Below are 24,042 nucleotides of genomic sequence, written 5' to 3'. Positions count from 1 at the left end.
TCAGATTTAATTATAGTACTTCTTTTAGTATCTTCTAAAAAAAATTCAAGGACTTATGCTCCGGATTCGTTTTCTCCCACAAACTTTATGAAATTATGCTCAGAATACCCTTGAAATTTTCCTATGAAGTTCAACTCCTGTGAAGCTTCTCAGAAATTCCTAAGAGTTTTCATTAAAATTTGCTTGTAATTCAATTCAGGGTTTTTTTAAATTCTACTCAAAACTATCAGGCTTCAATTGAAATCTAAAATTCCTTAGAACTACCTTCAGCACTTGCACTTGATGTTTTTCTCCAAGACTCTTTTTTTCCTAGAACTCCCTTGGAATGAGGTCCTTAGAAATTATAATAAAATTCCACGAGCCTTTAAAACTGTGCATGGAATTTAACTAGATACATGACAATTTCTTGAAGTATTATAGCTTTTAAGTCCAGAACGAGTTCAAATTTAAAATTTCTAGAAAAAATGCATGTTCCAAAACCAAAAAAAAAAACATTTCAAGCCTTTGTTTTTTTTATTTTATTTGTTACTGTGCATCTTTAAAGTTCAAAGTGTGCATGAAAATAATGAGAAAAAATAAATGCTGATATTTTCAAATTCATTATTTTCTTTAAAATATCCTTAGTAAGAAAATTACAAAATTCTCTGAGACTTCCAGGTATTTGAGGCAAAAATAAAATTTCCTAAAGATTCCCGGTTTTCCAGGTTTTTGCAGTTAGTAGAAACCCTGACTAATATCGTGGGTATGGCCATACACTTTCTATTGAACCTTTCGCTTTAAAGGTTCATATCGTACATATGTGTTTATGAGATACGAATTGAATAAGTCTAAAACATCAAACATTTATTTGGTGTGCCATCATAAACGACTACTTTTCTACTCTTCGGTCACTTTTTAGTCACTATTTTTACACCTATAAGTCACTATTTGGTCACTTATTTCATCAACATGGTCACTAAAATCACTATTTTTAACAGCAGTGATTGCTACCAGCCCTGATGCTCACCTTGCTAATGTGGGATAAATTTAAGATCACTGAGAGCCCAAGCAATGACGAATCCGTCAGATGTACGGCAGGACACGAAGAAAGTGGGAATCTTGAATAATCTTCGGGAGAGCCAACAGAGACAGAAAACTTCCAAACGCATCCGGATAAGCATAAGGAGTCAGCAACATCACACAACTTATCTTAATCAGAAAAAAAATGAGTAGCTACCTATGATAAAATGAGGGGTTCGTGGATTTTCCTATGTTTCGAGGGGTGCATCGATTAGTTTGGGACCGAATATAGTACCAGAGCTGAGCCAAAAAGTTGAGCACGTTTCTTCAGGACCTTCTGGTCTTAGAGTTACCTCTATGGTACTACCAAAATTCACAAACCTCTCATTTTATTTGTCAAACTCTCATAGCGAATCAAAACAAACATAGTGTAGTACGAGGGGGACGACTCTGTCTGCTGTGGCTAGCTGCACATACGCTGAGTAGATAGAAAGAAGATTTATCACGATTTTGAAGATTTCCTGCAAAAAAATGATGCGCGATGCAAGTAGATGCGAGAAATGAAAGAAGAATTTTCGAAGATTTATTCGCTAGTGTGAGATTTTTCGAGCATCTAGAATTGAGATTTAGATGTATAACCCTCCTCGGTGTAGTACTCAAATTTGGACTAGAATGGGGTACGCTCAAGGGTAAGTCACTCTGCCACCTTGTGTTAAACACAGCAAAAACACACTTCAAACACCCTTCCGCCTTATGAAAAGCTATTTTTTCATCAATTCTGGCACCACTGCCAATAATGTTTACGTTTGTTGATCAATTTAGTTGTTGTTGTTTCAATACACTTTTAATCCAAATCAAACAAAAATACAAGATAAAAGCAGGGGTAAAAGGCATAATCCACACTCCATCCGTGTTTCTTCAGATACTCAATCCCTTCAAATAGAATAGCTCAGCTCCACTCCTCACACGTTAGAGTCGCAGAGAGATTTGTCATTTTCAACGCTGTGGATGTTATGCCCAACTAACAATTTTGACTGCAGACTAGCTTATACAGCAAAAAATGCCTTATGCAGCTAATTTATGCCTGTAAAGGCTGGTCTGCAGCTAAAATGGTTTGTTGGGTGGTTGCCGGTAAGCATAATTTTTCGATTGATGTTTTGACAGCTCGATCGACATGAAGAAACACGCAAGAAACACAATCAGCACAGTCACGAGGTGGCAGAGTGACTTACCCTCTGGGTACGCTAATAGATGTACTTGGGACCAATAGCCTAGTCAAGTAGTTAGCCAATTTTAAATCGTTAGCTTCCACCGGTTGGTACTACGAGGTAACTCTAAGACTAGTTTTCATTTGTTTGCTGAGATTCAGCAAAGCATTATCTGAGACTCAGCAATCAAATGTCACTTTTGCTGAGATCTCAGTGAAACTTTTTTTTCCGAGATTTGCACAGCCGAGCTCGGTAGAAAAAAAAACTAAGTGTGTACATTGGATTTGACATACTCCTCACACTTAAACTTTTTCGCCGAGATTTCAACAGCCGAGTAATTCTACAATTTATTTTGCTGAGATTCAGTCAAACAATTGCCGAGACTCAGCTAACAAATAACATTTTGCTGAGATATCAGCTAACAAACAGATATTTTGCAGAGATATCAGCAACAGTAAATGCCGAAGTAATCGGCTGTTGGAGATTTTACCGAGCTAGATTAAGTGTGCTGGTTAGATCAGAATATCGTCATGTTGCCAGTTAGTTTTTTTGTCTTCCGTTTCTGTCTCTTATAGGACTCAATGTCGCACATAATTCATCACAGTTGACTGTTGTATTTCATTCCTCGAATCGTTATTGAAATATTCCATTGTTCCATCGCATTTCCGTTTTCCAAATACTTGCTATTCTATGCAGCGATATTAAATGTTTTGTGACGTAGCCAATTTAGCTATCAATGCTTAATAAATTCCACCTAAAGCCTAGTATATAAATCGAAGCGATTAAAATTTGAAGCTCCTCCGGTGATGGGAAAATCGATCAAAACTGATAGATACGCTCTTTCTCGAAACGTCGAACGTCGAGCATGTACATGCGTGAAAAAAGTAAACTTAAGCGAAAAAGATGCGATCCACAACATCCGATGTCGTTGGATGGTGTATGTTTACCAAGCATGGAAAATCATTTGCATTCATTTCATACATTCATTTACATTAATTTGCCTCTAACTTTTTTCATCACCAGAACTCCCCAAAATTATGTATAGAGCTTTTGTAGGTTTTGTTCGAGACGGTTTTATGACAGGTGGGCAGGAACTCACGGTCTCCCAGTGTTGGTGAGTTCTTTGCCGTTAATGTTCACGAAAAGTTCACTATTTTGCCATACAGAAATTCAAAACAAAATTTTTTATCTGCGGATTTGGACAGTTTTTGACCTGTTTCATACGACCGGAAGGTGTATGTTGGTTACAAATGCCGTGCCAAACTGATTTCCTACGCAATCAATCAATCTTTGATGTGAATTTCGCTAATAAACACGAGGAGCATTTCTTATAGCAAAACTTGCCATAACAAAATGGGCGATTCATTTTAGTAAACAAACTAACACTTCTTCCGACTGTGGCACCTATGTATTAGGCGCCTAGGGTTTTGTTATTACCTCAAATATGTATCTCTTATGCATCACGAACTAGAGCGGGCAGAACTTGTTACTGTTTTTCAGTGAATGTAAAATATATTCACTGAAAAACAGTAGTGGCTTCTGTTCGCTCTGGTTCGTCATGCATAAGAGAAACGGATTTGACTTGTTAGTTGTAGCTAATAACAAAACCTACAAAAGCTCTATACATCATTTTGAGGAATGCTGTTGAAGAAAAAAGTTAGAAGCAAATGAATGTAAATGAATGCACGAAATTAATGTAAATGATTTTCCATGCCTGCTGTTTACAGTTCCAAACTAAGTGTTTTTTTGTTTTGCGAACGACTTTCTTAACTTAGGTGTAAAAATATAGTATTTTATATGAGATTTCACTTCGCTTCGATCTCTTTACACAGGCCTTAACAACGTACTAAACGCACCTCCATCTCACCGATAAACGTCAGCGTCGCCGCCGAAGCACTCAGTCGAACTCGAACGTCAAAGCTTTCTCACCACCACCCACTTGACCACCCCCTTTGGGTTTGTTTTTCATCACGCCCGGGCCCGCTTACCCGCTTCGCATACAAAACGATTGCGAACCGAAGTGAGAGAACATGTTCGGTGAGCGAGTAGTTAGGGGAGAACAGTCCATAATGCACCGCTGGGATAAAATGGCCCTACGCGGTTTTTTTGTTGACCTCCCATTACTACTTCTGGGTTTTCATGTGCCGAAATGCTAATTTAATTACTGAACTTCTAATGCTGCACGAATTGATAATGGAAAAGCTATGAAAAACCACACGGGGCCTCTTTACCCCAGGAGTGCGGTTTTGCCTGTCCTACCCTATGTAGTGAGCACAAACAACCCACCCCACCATACTCGATAGCCATAGAGAAGCCAGAGTGGGTGTGTGCGCTCTCGTTTCGGGTTGGGAGCACTCACCACTCACTCGTCGTCGTCGTTTCGTTCTGCTGTGTTGTTTTGCGTTGGAAACCAGCTGAATCGATAATCCAAACAAAAGTTCGAGTCTAGTCATCAAGATGTGCTGTTTTCCGTGAAAATCTGCGAAAAATCGGGAAAATTTCCATCCAAACCAGTGTTTCCGGTGTAAAGTGGTGTAAATCTGGCCGGATAGGACGATGAGTCGTAGCGCCAAGCTGAAGAGCGCCGCGGTAAGTCGATTTTCTGCAGCCTTGAGACTCCTCCTCAAAGTCAGGCTGGGCTGCTTGGCAGTGTCAAGTGAAAAAAAATATGAGAGAAAAATAGATGAACATTTTCATAGAGACGTCGGGAAGAAGATGATTAGATATTGCCGATACGGCAAACAAAAATTGCACAACCTTTTTTTCGGGGGGCTCAGTCGTGTGTTTGTGCATCATCATCTCGATTGCATCAATGCAATGCTCTTTTTTCCTGCACGGCAGAAACGCGGCCCAATCGACTGGAACAAACCATACATCAAAATGTTATGAAAAGTTGAATAATGAAAGTGAATCGCTTGCCGTGCCAGTGCGATGGCTGAGCCCGCACCAGACGTCATTATCAATTCTACGAGACTGATTTTAGGGGAATGCAGAGCAAACTGTGAATGGAATTTTCTTTTCAACTCAACTTAATCATAACACGAAATGACGTCAGAATGTTACTGCTCCACTTTAAATTTGCGTTTCTCGTGGGGAAGTTTCTGAAGAACGCATACACACCCCGACCTCCCCACGTCACAGAAAGGAAAAACTCAACCACAGCTTTTCTCTTTTTTTTATAATCAGATGACTTCATTTTTTCTGTCTTTGCCGTGGTTTTCCTTTGCTGCTCCTTCCGTCTTACTTATGTTACCTTTTCTTCCACACAGGGCGCGAAAAATGAGTGCGTACAGGTGGTGGTGCGCTGTCGGCCGCTCAACAACAAGGAACAAGCGGGCAACTTCCAGCGGGTGGTCGACGTCTACCCCAGTCGTGGCGTTATCGAGATAGTAAATTGCAATGAAACATCACGGGAAAACAAGAAAATGTTCACCTACGATGCGGTGTACGATTGGAGGTGAGTTAGTCGCCGAGTAGATTGCGTTAGAGTTGATAAGTCAACCTTCAAACTGCAATATTTTAATTCACCTGAAATTGTTCCAAAAATATTTAAGTTTAATTTCGTTCGTCAAATCTACAGACATACTTCAAATCTCCGCGTACATCGTACGGGTTAGGCAAAGAGTGTGCGTTTGACTTGCACTGTCGCATTAATGGCCCTTCGCTCATTTTCAAACTTCTATTCAATTTTCATACTGCCGTACTCTAACGGATCTATCTACCTACCCTAAAGACCATTGTCTAGCTAATAAATTATCACACTAAAGCTTCATGTTAGATTGCATTTCCAACCAACTCTGAAAATCGCAAACTTCGCGTATGAAGTAACATAAAAACACTTTGAATATATACATGTGATTATGTCTCAGCTAATTTTACTGCTAAATACAATGAGGTGTGGCAAAACTTTAAATATACTGTAGATGAAATTAATAGTAACACAAATTTCTCTTAGATGTATGAATATTTCGTTTGCTATATTATTTGATACGGAAAAAAGGTTTTTTTTTTCAAGTAATATCCCGGACAGACTATGGCTTATATCATGTAATATAGGCTGGCTTGCAATGAACACTCATATATAGGATTTCCTGTGAAAACTAGATGTATGAGTGCTCATTGCAAGCCAGCCTATATTACATGATATAAGTCATAGTCTGTCCAGGGTATAAGGGTGAGATTTTGTTGCGTGTGAAAATTTCCGTTAGAACTTACGCCAAATTTTCGTCAAAATTATAACCTTTTTCATTAGAAGCAACAGAAATATTTGTTTGAATGTCTGCCTATTGTTATTTGTTAATGATATCAATTGACATTGAAAATTTCGTTATATATTGTGATCAATTTCATTGTAAGTTGCGGCCGAATGTAACTATTTTTTTCTTAGAAATTAAGACCAATAAAATTAAAAGTTTACATTGGAGTTTTATATCTTTTTAAACTAATCTCCTTAACAGTTGAGGCCAGTTTCTGTGATAAACATCATGATCAATTTATTAGGAAATTGTGACAGGTGCTTAGAAAAGCTGTGTCAAAATTCTTTGAAATTGGTGAGATCAATATTCTCTTGATCAGTTCCACACAGATTCGCAAATCGTTTCGGATCGAACTTTTACGATTATGATGAAACTTTGCACAGTTGTTTGTTATTGTCCAACATGTCATTTAACAAAAAAAAATTAAAATTACTCAAAATGCATATTTTTTTAAATTATTTTTTATATTTATTTTGTAGCTTAGATAAAGTAATACCTACTGACACTGTGTATTTGCTGGGCAAATGATAATTTAAAAAGTTATGAATTATTGAAAAAAAATAAGTATTTTCCAAAATACTACCAATAGTTATCGAATATCTTTAAAATAGTGTTAATATTAAAACACATTAAATTTACAACAAAAAAAGCTCATAATGCTTAAATTGCCCACCAAGGTTTCTGGCAGATTTTTTAGGTTTTCCACAGGAAACTATGAGACAAATTTACTCATCGCTGAGTTCCTGCACTTTTGGCGATTATGAGTGAACTAAACTCAAATTTGGGTCGTTCTCATTCGCCGTGTACGCAAAAGGAAAAGAGCCAGTGTCGCTACTTGATAGCAAACTACTCATAATGGGAGGAGTCTTTGTAGCTTTTATACCTTGGTTACACATCATTCTGATTTAACCTGAAAAAGATATAAAAGAGCGCTGCTGTATGGCATTAGCTCATTTTCGCTTCGGACGGCGTGGTGAACAGCAATAGCAGCAGTAGGAAGGTGGTGGCTAGTCCACTCCTTCACACCTAACAAGCAACAATTGACTGGTCGTGGCAAAGGAGGAAAAGGTCTGGTAAAGGAGGCGCCAAGCGTCATCGCAAAGTTCTTCGAGATAACCGCCGTCGGTCGTCTGGCTCGCCGTGGTGGTGTCAAACGTATCTCCGGTCTGATCTACGAGGTGTGCTGAAGGTTTTCCTGGAAAATGAGGTCCATGATGCTGTCACCTACACTAAACACGCCAAGCGTAAGTGGCCATGGATGTCCTCTTCAATAAAACGACCCTTTTCAGGACCATCAAGCTTACATCAGTAAAGAGTTGGAATATAATTTATCTGTGCTTGTTTGTCCATATTCAGAACCACAAGCCCCCAACGACCACACCAAATGCTCTCCAGAATTGTAATCTTGTAACCAAACTTGGATGCAGGGGGCAAGTGATTTTGATTGATTCTAATTGAAAAACATTACTACAAATTTGATACGCCTACAATTCAAAAACGGAAAGAGTTGAGATAATAGATAATTGTTCACTTAAAAGAACTAAATGCTCTTCACATTTATTCCGTCCACTAGCGGTCCTACGTCAAGCTTCCGTTCGTGCCCCTAGGCACAGACCCTTCTACTTTTTTTCCTGGTCCAACGTCCCTCAGGATTGCACCTGCGTCACAATGTTACGCCAACAAGTCGGTTCGTGGCTTGACCAGTTTCTTGACCGTCCCACACTTCCTAGATTTCGCTCCACTTGGTCTAACCACCTTGCTCGATGTGCTCCGCTGCGGATTTGAGGCAAACACAATTTTTGCGGCATACTTACAACGTGTCCCGCCCATCGTAACCGTCCAGCTTTCGCGACTTTCTGGATACTGGATTCGCCATAGAGTTGCGTCAGCTCGTGGTTCATCCTTCTCCTCCATACACCGTTCTCACACACCCCGCCAAAGATGGTCATAAAGACTCGTCGTTCGAAAACACCCAGTGCTTACCCAGGTCCTCCTCGAGCATCGTCCACGTCTCGACCCCGTAGAGAACTACCGGTCTTATCAGCGTCTTGTACATGGTACATTTAGTACGGGGATGAATTTTACCCGACCTCAGGGTTTTGTGGAGTCCGTAGTAAGCACGACTTCCGGCAATTGCATAAAATTTCTAATCAAATCACACTACTGAAATCTGGCTCCATGTTCGCGGGAAATATTTAGCTAAGCCATGAAACCGCATGAAAAAGTTATGAATTGGTTCGTGTCTGATCTATTCTGGACAAATTATTTTTATCTAATACCATTGACAGACATACAAAGCAGTACCGTTGTACGTTGTACTCCTTTAATCGAGTACCTCAAAAGGTACAATTTGAGGTACTAGCTTAAAGAAATACAACGGTAGTACAACCAACAATCAATACGAAACTAACGATTTTAAATTGGCTCACCACTTTAGTAGCCTATTGGTCCCAAGCAAACGATTAACGTACCCTATTCTAGTTGAAATTCTATTACTACACTATGTTTGTTTTGATTCGCTATGAAAGTTTGACAGATAACATCAGGGGTGTGTGGATTCATGCAGAACATGCAGGGGTGAGTGAAATAGCTTGGGACTGCTTGGGACCGTTGTTCTGGTACTGAGTGAGCCAAAAATAATAATGATTTTCTTCGGGACCCAGTGGTCTTAGAGTTACCTCTATGGTACAACAGTGTACTTTGTATGTCTGTACAAGGTATAATTCAAAAAGTCCTATGGTTTTGACAGTTCGGATCACTGCACATTTAAATCGGCCGTTTACGATTTTCGGGCATAAATCAGAATTATATGTCGGTGCTGATACGGTTGCATCATCTACTTTGAATGTCCATCTCGAGTGGTACATTTCCATCTAGTTGGAAATTTGCACACATGTTCCCTGTACCCGAAAAGGGAAGCAAACACAACCGGTCGTTCTAATATCATTGTCTGACATCGTAGAAAGGGATAAAACGGATCAAAGAGACTTTATACACAGCGACTTGTCAGCAGCCTTCGATAATCTAAAATGTCATCGCGATTGCCAAGTTGCATAAACTTCATATCCAGAAGACTGGCAGCTATGGGAGATGAACCAGCTTGACCTGACCGGGCTGTAAATTTCCAGATGGAATTCAATTTTGAAATCTGTGTTAGGGAAAGCGTTGTTTGCAGGCAATCTGTTATAATTTAGATCACTATTGCAACAGTTGGACATTTGTGCAATTTTCAATAGTGACCTATTGAAGAATTAAATCCATCCGCTATTGACAAAACCTTACCACTTTTCGTAATGCGGTCAGTTTTGAAATTGCACCCCCAATATGTTGCCGAAAGATGTAATACCATAGAGGTAACTCTAAGACTAGTAGGTCCCGAAGAATCGTGCTCAACTTTTTGGCTCAGCTCTGGTACTATCTTCGGTCCCAAGCTAATCGATTCACCCCTCGAAACATAGGAAAATCCACTAACCCCTCATTTTATCTGTCAAACTTTCATAGCGAATCAAAACAAATATTGTGTAGTACTAGAATTTCGAGAAGAATGGGGTACGTTAATCGTTTGCTTGGGACCAATAGGCTAGTCAAGTAGTAAGCCAATTTAAAATCGTTAGTTTCGTATTGATTGTTGGTAATACTACGTAAAAAAAACTGACAACTTTGCCAAAATCCAAACGACAGATACAGCGCTGCGTTCGAGCGAAGCTGGAGGCAACGAATATAAAAATGAGGTTGAAATCTTTTCTATCAAATTCGTTTAGATCATTTACCTTTGAGCGATAGATGACGTGATTGTGCCTATCTCATAGCGGTTGTATGAGAAGACGGAATTTTTTTTCATCGATCTTGTTTTCCGTGCTAAGCACCAATGCTACCGATGCCAGGAAGGCAGCTCCCACACCTGAACCTTACCTATCGACCCATCAACTCATGAACCGGGGACCAACCAAAGGAAGGCGTGATCAGAGATGTTATGCCTCAGAACATCCCTGCGGGGCCGACTGGGATTGAACCCAGACCTGCTGGGGTGAGAGGTAATCACGCTTACCACTACACCACCGGCACCGCTAAGACGGAAGAGTTGCCAGTCTTCTTGATATGTTGTCTTCGCTTGGGGTTAGACAGTTGGTGGGGGCCCAAGCAAGGTTGCAAAGACTCATTTCAGCTAAAACAATGTTTTTCTAAATTATAAAATAATTAGATGCCATGATCAAAATTTGAATTGGTAGGATACAAGAAGAGGTTGCAAAGAATGTGTTTGACATATTAAACCTGTTTATTTCACTTCATGAGAGTCACAATCAGCGATTTTTCACAAACTCACTCACTCACTCACTCACTCACTCAGCGATCAGCAAATCGCTGATTGTGACTCATAGAAAGCAAAATTTACAGGTTTTATGTTTCCAACGCATACTTTGTAACCTCTTCTTGTAAGTTACAAGTAAAACATGCCATCATACCATCTTTTGGTTTTATTATTCCGAAGAACATTATTTTAGCTGAAATGAGTCTTTGCAACCTTGGGCCCAAGACGGTGGTTGTGAGTTATTTGCCGTCAGTGTTCATGCAAAGTTCACTATTTTGCCATAAACAGTGCCAAAACAAAAAAGCTTGCGGAGGGTTTGGACAGATTGGAACCTTTTTCATACGACCAGAAAGTGTATGCTGGTCACATATGCCTTGCCAAATTGATTTCCTACGCAAGTGATGTGAATTTAGCGAATAAACACGACGAGTATTGATGATTGAAAAATTTGCCATATATAATCGTCTTAGTTCATTTGCATGAACAAACTAACACTTCTTCGGTGACACCTTTGATTATCCGCCTTGGTGGGGGCCATTTGTGACTGTTAGCCCTGCGAAATGTCCATTAATCACTTTTAAGGTGCAAATCAGATTGGATTTAGCTTTTGTATGTATAAGTATGCATAAATGATTTGAACGTATGTATTGGTTTTGGTGCAGGAGTACCAATACATACAGTAAATTAGTGTTTCTCTTTATAAAGGGGGGAAGTATTGTAATTTTGCAGTTTTAAGTTTAACTATATTTTTTTCTAAAAACTTCAGGGCAAGTGTAAACTTCAGATTCAACTAAATTCATACATGTAAGGGGTCATGTACTTATTACGTAAGGGTTTATTATTTATCGGGGGAATTGAGTTCAGCATTTTCTTATTTTTCAAAATTGCATTATTTACTGACTTTTTTTCCTTTGATTTATTTTCCGTCGATCTTGTTTTCCGTACTGCTACCAATGCTACCAACCGCTTCTATAGCTGGATACTACCTTGGTGGGGGGGGGGGGGTATGGAAATCTAACTCATGACCATCCACTTGAGAAGCAAACGTGTAGCCAACTACGCCACGGGATCCCCCTCTGTGTACTTATATCTCGGATTTGTTAGAGAAAAAAGGGTTGAAAAAAAACTTAAAATAGAGTTGTAAATGGACGGGTCCTAACTAATAGGAATAAGTATTTAGTTTACATTAATGCTAGTATAGACACACCGAACACCATAGGACAAATTCAAGTTTTCGGTTATGGTCTAATCTATAATTTGTGGATCCGAAGTCCGAAAGAAGCAGCAATTTCAATAATGCTCCTTCGACGATATTGTTATGTTTGATGAGAGAACAGATAATAATGGCATTTTTTTGTGTATAAGCTTGTTCAATATGTGATTTTCAGATAATATTTACTCTTTATTTCAAAATCACTTAGATTACATCTTATCCGGCCATAAAGTTTATTCGGTAGTTATCAATACACAGACCATCAAAAAAAATATATATACACACTTAAAACATTCGTAAATATCAGCATTTAATAAAAGTGGCATCTTCGACAATTTTTAGTGACAAAAATTGGTCAAAAAACTTAACGATTTTGTTCTTAACATTTTCAGAAAAATAAGAGTCATCTTTAACCACTTCCTTGGTAAAAAAAAGTCGTGTAGATTATTCGAATTAACGAAAAGGCACACAGCCTTCCCAAGGTTGCAAACATGCAGTGCGGTTTGTGCCTCGCAAAACGTTTTCCTATCCAAAACTACTTCACCGTCTTTTTTCTTTACTAATAGAATTTCTCCAGTGGTATCGGAAACAGCTGAAAAGCAGGATAATAATATAAAAATGTAATTCAAAACATTGATATTCTCTACCATCTGGTATGCAACACAAAAAGCTATGACACTTGTCAATGAAAATTCGGCTGCCTCCCATTTCGTATCCATGATCCACTTTCAGATACTCTGTAATCGGTCCAATGATAGTCCTGTTTTGCTTAATGTAGTTCCAAGTATTCGTGGTCAACAAAATGTTATCACATTTTTTAGCCAAGGTCTGCGGTGTTGACCATAAAATGTCAGCAAAAAATGCAGAAAGAATACGCCCTTTAGCAAATTCCTCCAACTCGGGAATTGTGAGATCTCGATGAATTTTGTCTTGAGATTCAGAGGTGAGCTGTAAAAAAATACAAAATTCGATGATACATAAACAGAGTGGATGATCGTATTAATTGATAATTACCTGATACCTTAGAATCACATTAGTTCCCATGTTTTCAAAGTTCTGAACTCTCTCAGCTGCTTCAATCGCTTGTGGACCATAATCTCGATCGACTTCACTCAGCTTGGCTGGTTTTCTTGCATACTCAGACCGGCTTTTTGATTTCGTGGTAGCTTCTTTCAGCTTCGCCTTATACACAATCAACTGGTTGAAAATGTTACCTAGAGAACATCCGGCGAATTTTTTCAAACTTCATAATGCCAATTATATCCTTCATTATGATGCAACACGGTGATCCATACCCTCCTCTGGTATGATCGTCTGCTCATAATGTTCAGCCTTTTTCCCATATTGAACTTACACAGCCTGCTGAAGACATTTTCAGCCCTGAAATGTGTTTAATGTATGGATATTCATTGAAGCAACACTAAGAATATACATAAAAACTTCTTTTTAAAAACTATATTTAAGTTAGGGCTAGTTAAAGATAACTCAATAAAACGCTAAAAAAAAAGTGTATAGAAAGTCGTAGCAAAAATGGAACAAAAATGTTATATCAACAATTATAAGAAATTATCCTTCTAAAACCAAGTTGTTACACGCAAAGCAGGAGGCAGAATATGCCACACAGCTTTTATATACTTACAGATTGCTGGTTTTATTATAGTTCAAAAATTCTGCTTTTGCGGCCACAGCATCAACTATCTTTTGAATTTTCGATAGCACATCACATTTGGTAAGCGGAGGAATGTAGTTTTCATCATCCAGTGTTTCTTTGGCACAAAAATATTCACGACATTTGTTATGATTGCCAAAGACGTGAGCTGGTACGTTTCGGATATCAAATCTTAAGCCTTCTACATCTTAAGCATCGGTCTCATCAGCACAGTGCTTAATAGCACAGCGAATACCGAAGGTGATTCTATCCAACTTTTTATGACAATATCATTCACTTCCTTAGGGTATTTAATGTGAAGAGCAAATGGACATGCATTTATAATTGTCGATATTATCCCTATTCCATATATTTTCTTAAATATTCTTATCATATTATGTGAACTAAAGATATCTTACCTCTCGAAGTTTCTTACCGCAATTCTTGGTGACGTTGTTACAACATAGCTGATGTTGAATAGATGCACCGTACTTGATAGCATTTTTTAATTTTTTGATCTGAATTCCACCTTAATCTGAAGAAAGGTAAAAGATCTGGGAGTCATTCAACTTACGTACTGTGCAGGCAACACATCTCGGCGTCAAGGGCATTTTTGACCTTTCCTTCTATATTATACTTAATCCATAAAATTGCGACTAAATAATCTAACACCCGATTTACTTCTTCCAGCTCCACCCAGCAACAGGTGTACGATGAAGTCGTCCGTCCCCTAGTCTACTCCGTGATGGAGGGCTTCAACGGGTGCGTCTTTGCCTACGGCCAAACGGGCACCGGCAAAACGCACACCATGGAAGGCATCAAGAATGACCCCGAACAGTGCGGTATCATTCCCCGTGCATTCGAGCAGATATGGGCCCACATCAATCGGTCGCAGAATATGAACTTTTTGGTAGCGGTTTCCTATCTCGAAATCTACATGGAAGAATTGCGAGATTTGCTGAAACCGAACTCGACCTCACCACTGGAACTGCGCGAACGTGAGGGTGGAATTGTGGTACCGAACTTGCATTCGGTGCTTTGCAAGAGCGTAGTGGACATGATCCACGTCATGCACATGGGAAACAAGAATCGGACCGTTGGATTCACCAACATGAACGAGCACAGTTCGAGATCGCATGCAATTTTCCTGATCAAGATCGAAATGTGCGAAGTCGGGTCAACTCTAGTCAAAGTGGGAAAGTTGAACCTAATCGATTTGGCTGGTAGCGAACGTCAATCGAAGTCGGGAGCCACGGCGGAACGGTTGAAAGAAGCCAGCAAGATCAACCGGGCGCTATCGTCGTTGGGAAACGTGATTTCGGCTTTGGCAGAAAAATCGCCACATATTCCGTATCGTGATTCCAAACTAACCCGCCTGCTACAGGACTCACTAGGTGGCAATTCCAAAACTATTATGATTGCCAATATTGGCCCTTCGGAGTATAACTATAATGAAACGTTGACAACCCTGCGTTATGCCAATCGGGCTAAGACGATCGAGAATAAGCCAGTCATGAACGAGGATCCACAGGATACGAAGCTGCGCGAGTATCAAGAGGAGATCGCTCGCCTACGGAAGCTTATTACCGAACGTCAGAACCGAGAGAAGTCCGTACCAAAGGTTAAGAAAGTTAAGCAAAAGACTATTAAGCGGGATGAAAGTTTGGAAGAATCGGACGAAAAGTCTGATTCGGATGTCGAGGAAGAAGAAGACGAGAAGGAGAATGAACAGGACTTTAGCGAACTGGATGCCAAAGCGCAGGAAGCTTTGATGAAGGAGCAAGAGGTGACGTGCACTCTAGCAGGCAAACTGCAGGAACTGGAGAACCAACTCGTAAAGGGCGGCAAAAACATATTGGATACTTATACCGAGCGTCAGATGGAATTGGAAAAGAAGATGGGTGAAATTGCCGAACGTAAGAAGCGTGAGATTGAGATGCAACAGCAGCTGGAACTGCACGAGGAGTCTACCATGGAAATTCGAGAGACATTCACCTCCCTGCAGCAGGAAGTGGAACTGAAGACCCGCAAGTTGAAGAAATGCTACGCAAAGTGTATGGCTTTGAAGCAGGAACTGCAAGACACCAAGGACGAGCACAATCGTGATCGGCGAGAGCTGGAAATGACCCAGAACGAGCTGATCAAGGAACTGAAGCGTTTGCTGTTGATAATTGATAATTTCGTCCCGGCGGAGGTCAAGTCACGGCTGTACACCCAGGCCAAGTACGATGACGAAGCGGAGGAGTGGTATCTCAATAGCAACATGATTTTGAGCAACCACCAGATGGTGCCACGGCCGGTGGCCGATATGAACAGGCGGCGGCCGATGTCCGAGTATGCGCTGCACATGATCAAATCCAACGCACCGGATGCCGTGCGATATAAGGTAGGTTTTCTTCGTATCAGGGTGGCCACTGAGTTAAAGAAACTAAATTACCGGTTTTTAACGGGTGCCCAACATTTCAAAGGGGCGTAATTGTACATTCGTCGATTTCTCGCGAATAAAAGCTCACTCATGAAAATTAATGATGGTGGTAAGATAAATGTTCCCTCTACCAGCTAGCATTGTTAATTTGGAGGGGTAAGCTTCTATTTGCGAGAAATCGACGGCTAAAGTCATTGTTTACAAATACAATTACGCTCCATTGAAATGTTGGCACTGAATTTCTGAAATTTATGTCACTGGATAAAAGTTACGGAATTTTATTGTAAATGCAGAAAACGGGAGAAATAACCGAAGCAAAACTATGCAGGAGGTGGCTTGGTTTGATTTCCGGTCCGGTCTAGGGTTCTTTTTCGGGTTGAAAAATTTCTTGAAAAATGTTCCTGTTGGATCGGTTTAGAGAACCATTTTCACTGGGCCGTCGTCCGACATTCTTACGACGTGCCCAGCCCACCGTAGTCGCTCAATTTTTGCAGTATGGACGATGCATTGTTCTCCTATAGGTGGGCAAAATAGCTCATCTGGCTGAGCGGATCAGACCCGTCCAGCTTATTAAAGGGAGTCGATTCTTTCGAACAGCTCTTTAGCTCACCTTGAAATTATAGAAATTTGACGCAAATTCAAAATCAGAAAAGAAATACAGGGTTTTACTGACCATAAACCCATAGAGCTACTGAACAACTGAACAACCGTAAACCAAAATGTGCCAAAAAACATATCAGTAAAAGCAAAAAAAAATGTATGCGAGAGAACTACACCACGGAGAACCAAAACTACCCAACGGTTAAGTTCTTTAAACTTACTTTTGAGTTGATGCCTTTCACTTGCTCTCTTGTTGTTGTCAAAAACGAAAAGAGCCAAACAAACCAAAATTGAGTTCTATTCACCCAACTCGACAGTTCCGTGCGCCAAGTTAAAATTGAGTACGTTGTGTAAAACTCAATTTTTAGTAGTTTGAACATGACGTTGAGTGAAAACAACTTTAAAGTAAGTAATCCTGTTTACATGCGAGTGAATGACAACAACTCAAAATTGAGTAGGCGCTATAATTCTAAATTGAGTTGGCGCACGGAACTGCCAACCTGGGTGAAAAGAACCCAACATTAGATACTTTTTTCTTTCCGTGTATGTCACACGCGATAATATGATCGACATCATGTTATACCCCGTACAGACTTTGGCTTATATCATGTAATATAGGCTGTCTTGCAATAAGCACTCATACATAGGATTTCCAGTGAAAACTAGATGCATGAGTGCTCATTGCAAGACAACCTATATTACATTATATAAGCCATAGTCTGTACCTCGGTCTGTACGGGGTATTACACGATGTTACGCCTTTTCTCAAGCTATGCAATCCAGTCTACATACAGATTTTAGTTCTGATGTTAATTCTTCAGCAGATTTTCTCTCACTATTCTCGGCTTCAGCTCCAGATCATCAGCTCCGATCTAGAGATGGGCTCCCAAGCTGTTCTATAGACCCGATTCATTAAAGTCAGCTGATGACCCGTGGTTCATTTTTAGGAAACGCAGCTCATCAGCTAACTGATATCATAAGTCTTATGATGTATTCAGATCTGAGCGTGCATTAGCGGAGCGGAGCAGAATTTGCGTTGGAATGAGAGAGACAACTAGTACTTCTCTCCCTCTCGTACATTCGCAAAATCTCGCCCCGCGCGTGAAATATCGCTCAGGACGGAATCCACCTTGATTCCCTATTCTCGGCATCAGCTCCAGATCATCAGCTCAGATCCGGATCTGGAGCTGAATCGTGAAGAATCGTGTCCGAAGAGCTGGACGGGTCCGAGAGCTGTCATGTCAGTGAATCATTCGAGCCGATGATTCGGATCCGGAGCTGAGCTGATAAGCTCGAGAGAATGATGGGGGGAGAGGTAAGAGCACATATGCATTGGATAATACCAGTAGAAATTTAAGATCGTGCAATCGTAGGCACATGTTGAATTACGCGCGCATCTTGGTTTACGCGGTGACTGTTCAATGCGTAAAGGAGCAATGCGTGCTTTTTTGAAAGATTCCGCTATAAGTGACGGATTGAATGGTTTAGATTTGTGATAACAGTGTGCTGATGAGCTGCGGTTTCTAAAAAAATGAACCGCGGGTCATCAGCTCACTTTAGTGAACAGCTCGGGAGCGGATCTCCCATCTCTATTTCATTCGCCTCCTCCACGTACCGTCATCCATCTCCACTCCACCGTAGATGGTACGTTCGAAAACACCAAAGGTTGGACCTCCACGAGCATAGACTTTTTGGAATGATGATAGGCAAATCCTTGACAAATTTGCAAAGATATCCTAAGATGAGTTCCTAAGAAATAATTTAGTAAATTCAAACATTTTCAAAATTTTCAAGATTTCGTGCACAGAAGTTCAAGATCAAGGATTAACAAAAAATCTTAACATTCTGAGACTTCGATCCAGAATACATTTCAAGATCTTAGAAGACTGTTCAATATTATGGGGCTATAAATTTCAGAAAAGTGTAACAGTAAGGTATGTGAGATCTTAAACTTGGAAAACGTGCTATGAACGTGCATTCAAAATCCCAAAAATGAAGAAATTTTCTAAAATGTGTGAGATTTTTTTAAGGTTCTAAAATCATTACAAATATTAAAAATTCCAGACTCTAAGTCATTGCTATTTTTTAGATCTTAGACATAATTTTTGGTATTTTGTACTATTGAAAAGTTTTAAAAATCCGGGCTTTAAGAAATTATCAAGATTTTATGAGAAATATTCGAGATAATGGATTAAGAATAATGATTAATAGAATGAGAATCAATTAAATAGGTACAACAACAAAATTCGAGGGTTCAGTGGCCACCCTATAGTATGTGATGTGAACGGTGAACCTAATTAAGTCTCTTTTTTCAGGGCGAAAACATCTTAAACTACGAGCTGGACATGCCCCTCCGTACGACCTACGAGTATTCCAATCCAAAGGTGTCGGCATCGCTGCAGGCTGTCCTCGCCGAAGCCATGCAAACCGAGGACGACATCGACATCACCGATCAGTCCAACTATGCAAGCATGATGAAACAGCGCCTGGATAGGATCACCCGTCGCAACGTTGGCTCGGAAGGATCTTCCGGCAGTGGTATCAGTGTTGCCAGTGCCGCCTCAAACGGCATTCCTCCGAGCAGTAGTAGCAGTAGTGGTGCCATCGGTGTCGCCAGCCGAGCTCGGTCGTCAATTTACAACCGTGGAATGTCGGCTGCACCTACCTTCGGAGCGCATTCCGGAGTGACGGCGGCCAAAAAGGCACCGCCGGCCAGTGCAGCAACCTTTCCGAAGGCGCGCGGGTTGATCCCGAAGTAGATCCAGCGCCAAGGTGAAACTGAAGTACTCATTTGATATTTCTACCAACCCTCCTCCTTACCCTCCTCTCTATCTTGCTCTGCTCCCTCAATTATCATCACACAAACACACACACGGCTCATCGATTCATATAGGAATATTGGGTTTTTTAGGTTCGATTGATTAGGTTTCGGTTGCTTTTTTTTCTAGAGAAAACAATTCGGTTTTCCGGGCTTGAATGTAGGAAAAGTTTCACATGCGTGCGCTTAAGAAAAATGGCTTGATCGGCAAACACTCACACGGTAACAAAACAAAATTTTAAGGAAAAGGCAACTAATATAGTCGGGGAACGAGACACTAAGAAGCGGCTCATATATTGACACGTTATCATCATAGTTCGTTCTTTTTCTCCTCAGTAGGACGAAGAAAGTAAAATATCGGTAGGCTTAGTAGGAGTGCTGTAAAATCTGTACACGGTGTCTATATCGTTCTTAAGGTTTTCGTTTCTAGGAGTCATCGGTAGATTTCAACTAGCTCGTGTAAATAGGATGTATGTATTTTTTCGGTTGTTATCTTTGTTTTGTTTAGTTTTAGCAAACGAGTCTATTTTTTGTTATACTAGGAAATATTGCGTTTAGGCGGTGACATAATGCTTTAACATTCTATTTATAATTATTCGTTCGATTGTGTTCCTTACCAGTATATTTTGCTACGGTTGTCATTTTTTTTTAATTAAGTCTAAATCTATTCGACTGAATATACTGTGGCAATAACAGTGCGTAATTATTAGGCATTTTGCAGCTCTTTTCTGTAGGTCTTTCATTTGTTTCTATTCCATTAGCGCATTAGAATCACTCATATTCTCCTATTCAAGTACCCTTTTAGACTTCCCTAGTAGTTGTTAGTAGTAAGAAGAAGAAAAATATTGTGCAATTGATGAAGGCTTCTGTGCTGCTGCCGATGGTTTTGTGTTCGCAGGCTGACTGGTAGAGAATGTTCTAAGGAAGCAGTTCGGTATCGAATTTCCGAATAATGACAACTTTTGATCTCTGATCCTTCCGGCAATGCACTACTAATAACTAGGAAACCAGGAATTGTAGGGTAGGAGAATGTACCTACCACAGTAGTGTTCCGTTTTTGACAACAAAGAATTCCTGCGAAATTCGACCGCAAGTGCAGTAACATTCGAGCTTAGACCCCAAAAGCTTTGATGGTAATTGTTCGTTCAATTAATGTTCTTGCTAAATTTTGTTACAGGTTTTTCTAGTGGGTAGTCCAAAGGAATTTAAGAGCGAAACTGGTGACTTCGAGTACAAATCCAGCCATTGTGGTGAATTTTGAAACTCCGGGAAACCCGTGTCTGGGTTTTGAGGTATAAACTCAGGGGCTTATTCAGTAATGCCTCGAATAGTGAGAAAACCTGTGGTGAAGGTGCCTTAATCGCTGTTTCAACTCTTTGGAACAGTTATATCGATCCGACACCCATTTCCGATGCTCCGGAGCAGCTGTGGATTAGAATCACTACGCCAAGCCGGGCTACTAGCAGAGCTGTCCAACGTGTGTCCCGCGGGCCGGACATGTTCTCGGGATCTCAGCAATGATATCATTCTAGTCCAATTTTATTCATCATTATGAATTTCAACCCAAAATGAATGAAACATGTTCATCGATACAGCCATTTAAAAAAAAGCAAGTTTAGAAAGTTTGGACAGGTCTCATTTTTAGCATGAATAGTATTCAGGACTATCGTTGCTATTGTATTTACCGACTATGCTCTGCAGTTCAGTGATTACTCCGGTGGAGCAAGCGGTTTTATTGGCTGCTAATTCTACATGGCCTCACGCACATCAATGGGGTATCGAATAGCTTTCATAACCTTGTTCTGTCTAACGAAGCAGCAACTCTAGCATGCACCGTTTCAAAAACCATAGAACGTTTGACCTTTTTTGTCGCGGGCTACCCTGCTTTAGACGTCCTGTTGAATCTCCCAGGCTCCCTTAGCTTAGTCGATAAAGGCGCAGCTACAGAGCAAGCCGATGCTGGAGATGGCTGGGTTCGATTCCCGGACGGTTTTGGAGTTTTTTCGGGTTGGAAAAATGTCTCGACTTTCCTGGGCATAGAAGTATGATTGTACTTTCCTCACAATGCAAAAATGGTACAGGCATCGAAAGCTCTCAATTAATAACTGTGGAAAAGCATCTAGCCAGAACACTAAGGCTGTTAACCATTTGATGGATTTTTTTACTTTTGGTTAAAATTTGACAGATGGAAAGTTATCGATTAACCCTACTATCCGAGCGTGGTTATTTCTGACAGACAAGAAGTTAAATTTTGACAACCATGGCTGAGTTCTTCTCGAAAACCGGTCGATCGACAGCACAGGGATTGTCGAACATACAGAATAACTTTCAAAGTGTCACTTTTAACCACAAGGTAAATTTAACTCGGCAAATGGTTCACAGCCTAAGTGAAAGCACGCAATAATCTTATATGCGATCAGCAATAAGCTGGAAATGCGAAGAAGAAAAAGAATCTCCTAGCACCGATTGTTTTTGAGGATCGTTTCGAAAATAATCGTACAGTGCATTTTCGACGAGCTGACTATCCTGGGATTAGTGCTGCTATCTTCGGCATTGACTGACGATCATTAGAATCTACTGGCTGTATAGACGATGACGTTGAATATTTCAGTCAAATTATTTGGAACATCATGTCTGAATTCCGAAGCCCACTGCATCGTTTGAAACGATACAGAGCAAAAGCGCCACGAAAATACTGCCGAGATCGCAGGAATCCGAAGCGTTTTTGGTCATTTGTAAACTCAAAAAAAGAACGGAGTCGGTTTGCTATTGTCAGTTCATCTTGTTAATCAAACCGCTAGTTCTGAACCTGAGAAGTGCCGTCTCTTCGTTCAACATTTCATGAGTTTGTTCAACGAAACCTCGGCCTCACCAATTCAAGTTACGATTGCCACAAGTGATTATCCAAGAGATGCATTCGAAGTCAGCTGTATCGTTCTCAAGAAACTCAACGCAAAGGCTTTTTGCCGCGAGCCGAAATGTGTCGGGAGATAAGGATGGAGGTATCTTGACGGATGAGCGTTAGATGATCGAAAGGTGGAAACAGCACTACGATGAACACCTGAACGGAGCAGCGGCGGACAACCAAGACAGCAGGAGGAATGGTTTCATTGATACGGCAGACGAAGGAGACATGCCAACTCCCACGATAAGTGAAGAGCTATCAAACAGCTCAAGAACAAGAATGCAGCTGGGAAGGATGGTTTCAGAGAAGAACTTATTAAAATGGGCCTGATACAGAACAGTTACCGGAGGATTGGAAAGAGGGAGTATTATCACCGACGAAGTATTATACCCAATACACAAAAAGGGTGACACGTTAGAATGTGAGCACGAGATCACTATTCTCAACGCGGTCGACAAAGTGCTTTCTCAGATCATCTTTCGCCGGCTATCGCCACTATAGGAAGCAGATTTGTTGGAAGTTAAGAGCCAGTTTTGTGGGCGGATGATCGACAACAGACCAAATCTCTACGATGCGGAAGATCTTCCAAAATTATCGTCCCTATGCACCATCTATTCATTGATTTCAAGCTAGATTTCAAGGCCGCTTACGATACTATTTCCCCGGAAACTGACCAGACTGATCAAGACTACGATGGACGGTGAAGATATCAGACTCGTTTGAAACTCGCATAGGACTTCGAAAAGGCGATGGTGTTCAACATTGCACTAGAAGGTGTTATAAAACGTGCAGGCTTTAACATGTAAGCACGATCATCATCAAATCAAGCCAGCTCATCTGCATCGCTGACGACGTGGATAACAATCCGGCCGATGCAAGACGCAGAGGAGCACAGATCTAGGAAGTGTGGGACGCTCGAGAAACTGGAGACAAACAGCCATGAATCGAGTTAGTTGGCGCAACATTGTAATGCAGGTGAAATCCTAAGGGACGTCAAACCAGCTAAAGTGAAATGTATTCGAAAACCGCCCGTTTCACATCAGGCTCTTCAAAAAATGGTGTTTCAACTCCGTCCTCGGTTGTTCCTCCACGAGGCATAGTCCATGTCTCGTGACCATAGAGGACTACCGTAGGACCCATAGTCTAGTCGTCTGAACATCCTTTTGAGCTGTGCTTGGCATATGCTCGCAATCATCTGAATGTATACTTCAGCTAGAGTTTTGTCAGACTCGCTATGGGAAACCTTTAGACCTACGATAAATGTTTACTGTTATTCCCAGATTTCATCTAATGACCTTTAGGCTTGAGATCCTTTTAACTTGTGCGGTCTTTTAACTCCACTTGTCGCTCTGGGCTGGACTGGAAATCCCAGACGATACACAGAGATTTTTGATCTTTCGGTGAATGTCCCACGGACTTGTGTGTCTGGCTACCTATTAAATTTGCCTAAGCTTGTTATACACTGAGACAAAACAGTCAAACAATCTTGAGAATTCCATAAGACTTATGAACCAGGACAATTATGATTTCTTAAGATACATGAATTACACGGGCATGAGCTATGCATTTCATAAGAACGAGTTATGAATGATTATCGTAATACACGAGGTACTACGAGTGGTTCTTATGCACCTTTAACCTATTTTATTTTCCAATCGTTG

General features: G+C 40.5%; 1 protein-coding gene across 1 annotated transcript; it reads left to right on the top strand.

The window, feature by feature from the left end:
- The first annotated feature begins 4,578 nt into the window (after positions 1 to 4,578).
- Positions 4,579 to 19,712, top strand: Klp68D (kinesin-like protein 68D). The gene is made up of 4 exons (XM_065221779.1): positions 4,579 to 4,796; positions 5,477 to 5,664; positions 14,324 to 16,019; positions 18,974 to 19,712. Exons 1-4 carry the CDS (start codon positions 4,764 to 4,766, stop codon positions 19,415 to 19,417), a joined length of 2,361 nt encoding a protein of 786 aa, XP_065077851.1. The 5' UTR covers positions 4,579 to 4,763; the 3' UTR covers positions 19,418 to 19,712.
- The last annotated feature ends 4,330 nt before the right edge of the window (positions 19,713 to 24,042 follow it).

The sequence above is a fragment of the Ochlerotatus camptorhynchus genome, unplaced genomic scaffold, assembly GCF_037179485.1.
Source record: "Ochlerotatus camptorhynchus isolate MF236.1 unplaced genomic scaffold, CSIRO-AGI_Acam_v1.1 ptg000149l, whole genome shotgun sequence".
Lineage (NCBI taxonomy): Eukaryota > Metazoa > Arthropoda > Insecta > Diptera > Culicidae > Ochlerotatus > Ochlerotatus camptorhynchus.
The sequence above is the reverse complement of the archived record's forward strand: the minus strand, read 5'-3'. Positions and strand labels throughout refer to the sequence as shown.